The sequence below is a fragment of the Eucalyptus grandis genome, chromosome 8, assembly GCF_016545825.1.
Source record: "Eucalyptus grandis isolate ANBG69807.140 chromosome 8, ASM1654582v1, whole genome shotgun sequence".
Lineage (NCBI taxonomy): Eukaryota > Viridiplantae > Streptophyta > Magnoliopsida > Myrtales > Myrtaceae > Eucalyptus > Eucalyptus grandis.
This window is the reverse complement of record NC_052619.1, coordinates 50,202,224-50,213,268: the sequence shown is the minus strand read 5'-3', so window position 1 is coordinate 50,213,268 and position 11,045 is coordinate 50,202,224. Positions and strand designations below refer to the sequence as shown.

The 11,045-nt window shown below is 35.4% G+C and overlaps 1 protein-coding gene across 1 annotated transcript; it reads right to left on the bottom strand.

Moving 5' to 3' along the window:
• Positions 1-7,405: 7,405 nt before the first annotated feature.
• LOC104456558 (alpha-terpineol synthase, chloroplastic-like) lies at positions 7,406-10,334 on the bottom strand. Its single transcript, XM_018864351.2, has 6 exons — positions 10,028-10,334; positions 9,563-9,938; positions 8,371-8,586; positions 8,154-8,292; positions 7,787-8,035; positions 7,406-7,705 (listed from the first exon to the last, which is right to left on the bottom strand). Exons 1-6 carry the CDS (start codon positions 10,332-10,334, stop codon positions 7,406-7,408), a joined length of 1,587 nt encoding a protein of 528 aa, XP_018719896.2.
• Positions 10,335-11,045: the final 711 nt, after the last annotated feature.

The following is an 11,045-nucleotide window of genomic DNA, read 5'->3' as shown; positions in this document are numbered from 1 at the left end:
GCATCTTCATTCATTTGTTTCCACACGTCTTGCACCAAACTTTTGACGTGTTGTCAAGTTGCTTCTTCGAAAGCTCCAATGTTAACAGTGTGTTAACTTAAAATTATCTCCTTTTAGCAACTCATTTTGCAATACGTATGTTCCTAACATTCAAGGTGTCACGTGATCTGCAAAATTTGATAGTTAGCCTAATGGAGACTTATTGATGAGTTGCTCAAATAATTCGTGAGCCAAATAATCAACGAGGAGCAATAGAGAACATTTGGGATGTCACATAATTATTCTTGGCAAAAGTACAATACAAAGTGCAAAAACTTGGCATGAGATGATATTTAAACGTAAAAATTACGAAAGATACACATAAGTATCGTTTTTTTTTTAAATGGGACATTTAAGTGCCAACTCTTGCGAAGGGTTCTGAAAATCCCACGTTGTATTTTTAAAAAAATATAATTCGCTTACGCGGCTTGCCAGAGAGCTGAGTTAACAAAGAATAGCCAAAACGATATTGTTTTACCTCTCATTTGAATTTTAATATAATCATTAATTTAATTTAATTTTAAAATAATTCTAAAAAAAGAAAGAAAGAGGAGAAGCAGGTTGCAGAAGGCAAGGGCTATGTAAGCCCTCACCACCACCACCCCACTATCGCTAGCCAAGGCTCGCCAACTCTAGTTGACCCTCCCTCCACCAATGCTAGGAAGGGCCAGCGATCGCAATAAGGTGGCAGTGAGGGATTGCACGGCCCTTGCCTTCTACGATCTACTTCTCCTTTTTTTTTTTTTTTTTCTAGTTATTAAATTTAGTTTAAAATTTAATTTAATTAATATTTACATTACAAGTCAAATCTAATGCAAAATGATGTTGTTTTGCATTTGTCTCGTCGAAAAAATGCCATGTCAGCATTTTGGCTAAATTTTCTCGTAATTGACATTTAACTGATTCATTTTGCTCCAATTTTGACATTTAAGTATACATTTCTAAACTTTTGACATTCAAGTGTCGTCCGTGCCAAATTTTGATACTTCATGTGTCCGCATCCCAATATTCTAGTGTCTTTTTGGATAGTTTGTCGGTGAAGTAATATTAGAACAATACAACATATCCTCCTCTAGATGTCACCGAAGCATTAAGATACTTCTCGAGGTTTGGTTAGTGGCCTTTGTGATAACACTTTGCTTCTAATCAAGTCTTGCCTTGACTAACCCGTGAGACATGTTAAGATTTAAGTAGTCAGTGAATCAGAGACGCCATGAACTATGTTTTATCTTTTGAAATTGCAAATTCAAGAGTAATGGGTGAGGAGTGATGTGTACCAATTTATGTAAACAAGGAATGATGTTGACGTCTCGCTCTTTCGTAGTTCAATAGCCAATTGCATTGGTAGTAGCGAAAAGTACAAAAAAAGTTATAAATCTATGGTATTGATACAAATTCAATTATAAAATTTTCAATTAGACTAATTTAGTCCTAAATCTTTTCACATTAATACCAATTCAGCCCATTTGGCCAATCAATTTGTTAAATTGATAATCAGTCCAGTTTGGGCAGTTAATTCTATATCTGGAATCGAGAATCAAACCGAAATTCATCACTTCCAATATTGTGGAACTGGGAATTGGATTGGCTACTTTGGGAATTGGATCTAGCGGGTTAGTTTTGTCCAATCTGGACTTCCAAATTGGGGTGGTTCTTTTTGCTCATTTCTAATAAGGTATGTTTCATTAATCTATCTTGGCAAAACTCCACCTTGTTCAACTCCAAATTCACCTCCTGCCTAAAATAGATTGGAGTTCGATTGATAAGAACATATCGGAATTTATACTAATAAGGTTGTTATTGGTTGATTGCTCAAAGGACGGGCTTGATACAAAAAAGTATAAGAGCCATAGCTGAAATTAAAGTAATTTATATTAAAAGAAGGTCACCCAAGTAAATTATGAGCTTTGAAAAAATAAAAAGTAACAAAACATAATTGGAAAGGGACCTCTTGGGATCCGTATAACGAGGAAGGCCTCACAAATTCTTCATTTACAAGGCCCACCTATACATAATTCGTCCGATATTGGGTTTATCTTCTTTGGGCTATACAAATCGTGTCTTCTTCGCTAACCCGCCGTAGAAATTGGGTCAGTTTGACTTGTTATTAAGAGAAATGGAAGATTTAGTGGGCCAAAAACTTCGACCTTCCAAATTGCTAACTTCGTCTCTATAAACAGATTGCACTATGTTGACATCGAGCCCAGCCAAATCGAGCAAGAAGGGTTCAAACGATCGCACTGATCTTCCACATACACGTTCACGAACCATTCGGCTTCCAATCCGTTGGACCTTCAGTAAAGGTGCATGTCCAAAGTGCGATTTATCTTTTTCGCCCAAATATTGTCTCCTATGAGATTTTCCAAATATACACAAGAGAAAGTCTTAGCTTCATCGATGATGGTTTCACATCTGAATCCATAGAACGACGTGGAAAATTGTCTACAGCATCATAAGCCTATTGTGTTTTTACCAATTCAGCCTTAAATTTCTCAATTTTGTCAATTAAGCCCTAAAAAATTTCACTTTTTGCCAATTGAGTCTATTTAGTCAATGTTAGCCAGAAATCACAAACATGGACATTGACAGTGTCACAAAGATGGCCGGTACTAACATGAACAATTTTTAATGATAATTTGATATATGTTTCTTTTTTTTCTTTCTTCTTCCTTTTGACTAGCCACAAGCAATAGCCACTAGCCACAGATGATGGCTAGGTTGACTAGCCTCACTTAGGTGAGGGTCGCCCTTGCCTAAGCCAAGGTGGTCTCACACCAGGCGTTGCTCAAGCCATGGTCAACCATTGACAAAAGGAAAAAGAAAACAGGGAAAAAAAGAAAAAGAGAAAAAGTAATAAAATATTCTAATAATATTAAAATATTATTAAAAATTGTCAACTTCAGCAAATTCCAGCTAAAATCGGTTTGATGGATTTAAATGACTAAAAGTGAAAAAATTTTAGCCTCAATTGACAAAATTGAAAAGTTTATGACTAAATTGACAAAAATATAATATATTTAGGAGTTTTTGAACAATTTTCCCTAAAGGGATGCTTCATACAAGCACAATAAACCATTAACATCTTCCCTAAGCGATTCTTCGAAACCGCTTGCATCCTTCATCATGAATGTTACAAACATGCTTGCAAACATGAGCAACATAATTTGCGCGTATGCATTGCTAATCGGTATGTATATCTACAAATAATCTTTTGCTTCTATATGGAAATAAAAGCATTATGGTATGAAAATAATCATCAAAAGCCCAAGCCCCCTAGGTTGTTTCATTTAAAATGGCTTGCAACACATTCTTGATTTTCACTTCAAAGTAATATCCCAATCCTAACTGTCGAATTGCATCAGTCTGCTAGAGCTCTTCCACCATTTCGCAACAAATCAAATCCTTCGCACCTTCCTTCATCTTCTCGACCTTTTCTTCCCATTTGTATTTTTAGCAAAAGGACACAAAACTACCGTGAAAGGGATATATGTCTTGACTTTTTGTCCTACAAAGGAGTGCTATCTTCATAAACTACTGTGACTTGTTTTTATTAACAACACCTTTACGATTAAATATTTTCACACTGAACAAAATGAATACAATTGTCAAAATAAAGAGTTGAATACCTAATTTACATAACTTAAAACTTTAATAAATTTTGCTCAAGTCATGGTGATCCAAGTTAATTCAAAAGTAAAAATTATGATTTTCATGTGACTAACTAAAAATGAATTTTATTTAAAAATTTAAGTATATTGGATTTATTTTATTACAATTTTTTACCTCAATGCTTTTTTTCTTTTGTACAAACCCATTTTTTCAACATCCAAAATTTTCAATTATTCGGTAATTCTTTGAAATCTCATTAAATACATGTGTGAGTTGCTAATTTGACTTTTACTATATCTAGAATTAGTAAAATTGTTTTCGTGAGTACTGTGCAACAAAATTGAGTTTTCTATTCAAGTAGTTTTTTCAAAGTTTTAAATGGGCTAAGAAGGAATTTTCAATTTCTTTATGAAAAGAAAAATCATTGATAATTGAGAATTTCCTGTCAAAATTTATTTCCCTTATTGGTTCAACCAGTTGCCCATTCCCATTAAATGGGAATTTGCGGCCCACAAGATTTTTATACCCTTTGAATAATGATGCCTTTCTCTTTGCAATGTCCTTAAAAAAAAGAAGAAAAAACAGAATGCTCATAGAAAACTTCCATATTTTAGAGTACATTTTCTACTATTCACAACTATTTATGAACTGATTATTTATTTATTTATTTTAATCAATATTTCAAAACCTTTACCCTTTATTTTTCATTTCAGACGATAAGCACCAGAGTAGTTTCATCCAATAAAGAGGGAATGTTTGAGTTTTTTAACATAAAGAGACAAATGTCTTTAATAGTAAAACCAATGAAATGTTAAACATATAAATTATATGCAGAAAAAAAGATCAAATGTAAACAAACCTCTAGCCATTGTTTATCGGAAATTCACAGAGATTTGGTGAAATTACGGGCATATTCTACTAACACAATCCCCTCGCATACTAATGGTGTATTCCAAATGAGAAGGTTTTCGATAGACCTTGTGATTAACCTTAAGAAATGAACAATCGTTCCTTTATATACCATCTTCCATCAAAGTGGTTATCAAATTGACAGTTATTATTAAGAGGTACGAAGCATGAAAAAATTGCATATGGAATAACCGCTATTTTAAAGAGAAAACGTGAGCCCAAAAATATGGGATCACATTATATATATATATATATATATATAAAACATCCTCCCACGTGATCCCAACATTTTTATCATACGGATTATCTAACCAAATCCACTAAAACTTTATACTTAAAGAGAAGAAACAAAATGCCCGACTTATGGCGACATGCCCTCTAAGAATGAGCAATATCTTCTATGTATCACAATGCATCTTATTTCTTTAATGTTAACTTATATATAACAACACATTTTAATGAATACACCCTATATTTATTCTAGAAAATGTTATTCTCATAAACAATAAAATGTGTATACCAAAAGTTGAGAATCAACATTACAATAGAATAAGAGCTCCATTCAATAAAAATCGTCCATATGATGACAAATCACATGATGTGACCTATTCCAATACTAGTTACATGATCCTTATATTTCATTGGTGGTGTATCTCTAATTAAATGATTAGTTATCATTAATTTAGTGCTAACATGTAACTACTTTATTTTCTTTAATTTGTTCTCCTATGGTTAAATATTTGATGTCGATATGCTTACTTCGATAGCCACTTTTGACATTTTTAGTCATAAAAATTGCAATTGAATTGTCACAATATATTCTTAATGGCCTAGAAATAGAATCAACAATTCTAAGCCTATAAATGAAACTCTTCAAGTATATACCATGTGAGGTAACCTCAAAATAAGAAATGAACTCAGTCTTCACAGTAGAAGTAGCAATCAAAAGTCTACTTCGCACTCTTCCAAGATATGGCTCTACCAGCAAACATAAAAATCTATCTAAATGTTGATTTTTGAGAATCGACGCAATCTATGAAGTCCACATTCGAATAATCAACTACTCTCAGATTGTCAGTTCGTCTATACATAAGCATGTAGTTTTTGGTACCTTGAAAGTATCTCATTACTTTTTTTGCAGCTTTCCAATGGTTCATATTTTGATTACTCTGATATCTTCTTAACATTCCTACAGTAGGGGTGATGTTTGGTTGAGTGCAAATCTGAGCATATATTAAGATCCCGACAGCAAAAAATATTTGGAATGTTATTTATTTGTTCCATTTCTAAATTATTCTTTGGGCACTTATTCAAGTTGAACTTGTCACCCTTCACAATGGGTGCTATACTTAGTGAGTAAGCTTTCATCCGAAATCTCTTTAGGATCTTATTAATATAGGTTTCTTGAGATAATCCTAAAATTCCTCAAGGTCTATCTCTATGGATCTTAATGCCAATGAAATAAGATGCCTCACTCATATATTTCATGTCAAAACTCTTAAACGGAAATTGTTTCCCCTCGTGTAGCAACCCCTTATCATTGATTGCAAGTAGAATATCATCCACATATAGCATAAGGAAACAAATTTTGCTCCCATTGACCTTTTGGTATATATATTGATCCATGACATTTTCTACAATACCAAATGAAGAGATGACCTCATAAGATCTTAAGTACCATTGACGGGATGCTTGTTTCGAGCCATATATAGATTTTTTAAGCTTGCGCACCAATTCCTCACATCTACAAGAGGAGAATCCTTCAGATTGTTTTATATAAACCTCCTCCTCTAGTTTCCTATTGATGAATGCCATTTTCATATCCATTTGATATAATTTCATGTCAAAATAGGTAACCACTGCCAAAATAATATGAAGACATTTTTTATTATTATTTATATATAGGAGAAAATGTCTCCATGTAATCGATTCATTTCTTTTGAATGAATTCTTTAGTGACAAGTCTAGCTTTATATTTTTCAATATTACCCAATGAGTCATTCTTAGTTTTAAAGACTCATTTGCAATTAATGTTCTTTGCACCATCAGGCAACTCAACCAAACGCCAGATTTCGTTAGATGCCATAGAACTCATCTCTTCTTCCATTATATTGTACGACAAATTGGATTTGTCACTATTCATGACTTGTGAAAACGTTTTAGAATCATTCTTAGCTCCATTATTATAGTCGGATTCTTATAAATACACAATATAATAACTACGAATCGCTAATTTCCTTATTCTAGTAGGTTTTTTTAATGTTGCGTCAACATTCTCTTGAGGAGCGTGTTGATCAACTAGTTGTTCAACAGTTTTGGTAATTGTCGAATAAGTGGATTTACTATATCAATATCAGTAGGTTGTGGAGCTTCAATAATTGGTTATTCAAAAACCGGTTAAACTGAAGGGGTGTTGTGAACAACAATCACCCTTATATTTGAGGTGGAAAGTTTGCACATAATTTTCAATCTGTCTACTCATGCTGTGGTTTTTTTGGGATATGTTTGGGAGACCAGGGAGAGGCTTGGTAATTTGATATGGTCTTGGCACATGATTTGAGCTTGAGTTATTATTATATTTAGGAAGTAGTTGCATTCTCCTTTAAGCTCGTTTTGGAGATCCAACTTTTCAAGAAAATATTCTATAAACTTTGTTATAGGGAGCCCAACATGGCCATAATTGGCATTGCAGTCCAAAAGGGAAAGTAAAGGAAAGAGGGAAAAGCTTGCATAATATGGGAATAAAATGTTTGTAAATTAGGTAAAACTGCCAAGTACTACTCATGAGCGCCACTTGTTATTTGTGACATAATTAGCATTATTTATTAGAGGCACAATTGGTTGCTCGCTACTGCTTTATCAGGACGGGTTGGATGAGGATCAACTTGAGGTTGTCTTTGGTCTCACGATCCGGAATCCCATGACCATCCCCATATTGATAGAACAGTTGAGACGCTCGCGCAAGATTCAGACACGCACCGTGAAAAGGCCCGGGGCATGGATTGTAACAAAAAGCATCTTCGTTCATTTGTTTCCAGGCGTCTTGCACTAGACTTTTGATATGTTGTCGAGTTGCTTCTTCAGAAGCTCCAGTTTCATTCATGTAACAGTGTAGTGACTTGAAATTATCTCCCCTGACCAACTCATCCTGCAATATGTGTGTTCCCGATCATCAATGGTGTGATAACTTGAATTGCAAAATTGGATGGTTAATCTAAAGAAAACTTACTGATGAAGTGCTCAAATCGTTCGTGAGTCGAAGGATCAGGGAAGAGCAATACATAACGTTGGGGATGTTGCATAGATATTCTAGGATCTCTTTCGATAATTTGTCTGAAGTGGTGAAGTAAGAGCAGAGCAGCACAAGATGTCCTCCTATAGATGTCACTGAAGCATTGAGATACTCCTTGAGTGTTGGTTTGTGGCCCTCGTGATACCACTTTGCTTCTTCTAACCAAGTCTTGCCTTGATTTACCCACTGAGATATGTTAAGATGTAAGTAATCATCGAAACAAAGACTTCATGAATTATGAGCTATTCTCTTGGAATTACAAATTCAAAAATGATGGCCTAACTTAGTGAGGAGTGATATGTACCAATTTGTGTAAGTAGGGAATGATGTTGAAGCCTTGCTCTTTCATGGTCCAATAACCAACTTCATTAGTAGTGTTGTACATGGCAAGGAAACAGGTCCTTATTGTTAAAGGAAGCTTGTCGATTTGGGAGATATCCCATCTGCAACATTTCCATTACAAGCACGGCATTAGTATTCATTTTATATTGGTGTAAGTGTAAGAGATAGTGTGCACAAACCTTTCAATAAATTTCGTCAGCAGTTGAAGTTCTTCCCATGAGCCAAAAACATCATAAACATCGTCCATCAATGTGATCATACAAGTGATCTTTGTGCTCATCTCCCTGAAAGCTCCAAATTGTGGTTCATAGACCATTAAAGCATTCCATAAGTAATGTTCCATCAGTCTGTCCCGGCAAAAATCCATCTTGTTCAACCCCAAATTCACCCACCACCTGAAAGAGATTGGAGTTTGCATGGTAAGAGCATACGAAAACTCAAACTACTTAGGTTGGTATTGGTTGATTGCTCAAAGGACAGGCTTGATACAATACATATAAAAACCTTAGTTAAAATAAAAGTTATTTACTAAGGGTGACTATGTTTCCAAGGTAGAACCTAGAACCTTAGAATTGGACAAGCACTTAAAAATTGGATTTGTGGGAATCTGTCTAGTTCTAGGTAGGTTCCAACATGTGTAGGGTATGTTTAAAATTAAAAAAAATTGGGAAATCAATTTTAATAGATAAGGTGTAGGTTTTAGGTTAATGCAACCTGGAACTTGTAACTTAAAATCTAGAACAAGTTTTTGTATGTCTTCGCGCAAACCTACGGTATTCGATGGCATTCAATGATAAATGTATAACTTGGAATTATTAATCTGAGCTTTCATTTTATGATTGAAAATTTTACCTTATTAATATTTCATATTTTTCGTGTGTTTAAATATAAATTATGATAAGTAAATTGTAATAGCAAGTGATGGTTATTAAATGTGATAGTTCACTATAATCGTTCAATTAATAATATGAGTGGAACTTGGGTAGACCTTGGAATGGACCCTAGAATCTGTAATATGGTAGAATTTAGGTTCTAATATATGTAAAGTAGGTTCTAGGTTCCAAAAAATAAAAAACATGTTCCAATAAGTAGGTTCTAGATATTATATGGAATTTGTATGAAATTTGGAATTGCTCACCCCTATAATTTATATCCAAAAGAAAGTCACCCATTTAAATTGGAATGGACCTGTCGGGCTCATTAGAATGAGAAAGGCCTACAAAATCTTCATTTACAAGGCCCCGGACACATAATTTGTCTGATATTGGGTTTTATCGTTGGGCTATACAAATCGGGTCATAAGAGCAAATGGAAGATTTAGTGGGCCAAAAACTGTGACCTTCTAAGTGCATGTGCTTTGAGACCAATTACCTGGCTAATTTGCTGACTTCGTCTCTATAAACTGACTGCACTATATTGAAATCGAGCTTAGCCAAATCGAGCAAGATGGGGTTCGAGCGATCGCACTGATCTTCCTCATACATGTCCATGAACCATCTGGCCTCCAATCTGTTGGGCCTCCAGTGAACAGGCATGTCCAAAGCGTGATCTATCTTTTTTGCCCAAATATGGTCTCCCTTGAGATTTTCTAGACATGTAGAAGAGAAAATCTTGGCTTCATCAATGATGGCTTCACCTTTGAATCCGCAGAAGGATGCTTCATACAGGCTCAATAAACCCTGCACATCTTCCCTCAGGGATTCTTTGAAATTGCTTACATCTTCTGTCATGAATCTTTCAAATATGCCTGTGCATAAAAGCAGCATATTTTGTGGATACGCATTCCTAAATGATATATATATATTCAAATGATATTTCGCATATGTATAATACTACCTTGCTCCACATTAAAGCCGTTTTGGCGGAGAAGCCTAAACCGAAGCGCCGTGGCGTGGAGATCATCATCAAAAGCCCCGGACCTATTGGTTTTGCCATTGATAATGGTTTGCAATGCCTTCTTGATTTCCACCTCAAAGTGGTATCCCAATCCTAGCCGTTGAACCGCATCGATATGCTCGAGCTTCTCCATCTGAGGCATTTCGCTGCAAATGAAATCCTTCACCTCTTCCTTCATCTTCTCGACCCGTTCCATGTATCTCTCCTCCTGCATCGCCGACGAGTTCACCGGTTGTTCTCTTCCCATTTGTACTTTTAGCGAAAAAACACAAAACAATCACATGAAAAAGCACGCTTATTAGCATTCTAGTAGTGTAGCGTTGCGGTTACCCAGTATCCACTTCTAAGCGACTGAACAAAGTTGTAGTCCCAAGTGCTTGGCCGGAAATTCGCCGAGCGCCTCTCCGACCCATTGCTCGTTACACCAGAAGCTGCCATGAATTCGTGGCGATGGTGGTTGAAAGATTTTTAAGGAAGCGAGAGAGAATGCGGAGAGCGAGAAGGCAAACGTTGTTGTTGGTTGATGATCGGTGTGAAGTACTAGGTTTCGACACTTCTATTTATAGAGTTGTTCCGCGCGAAGGACCCGAATATTTTGTAATAGCCGCCCTTAATTCCTTTGCATTCTTGCTTAGCCCTTCACTTGCTGCAGGCCAGCAAGGACGTTGATTTTCTGTTATCAAATTGAATAAGCGCAGAATAGTACTTTCAGAACACACTTCCCCTTTGAACTTCTAATGACGGTAAACCAACGCGTGCTCGATAGCGATGGTCCCTTTGTCGTTAATTGCCGTGAACGTTCCTTCAAAGTCATTTGACATTGCTCCGTGTTGGTTCTATAGTAATTTTAGGGGAAAAAAGAGGGGAATACATTCAGAAGAAGGGAATCGGTGACTTGATCTTTTCCTTTTAGAACAACGGCGTTGAATCTATTTGTTCATGGCAAATGATAACCTAA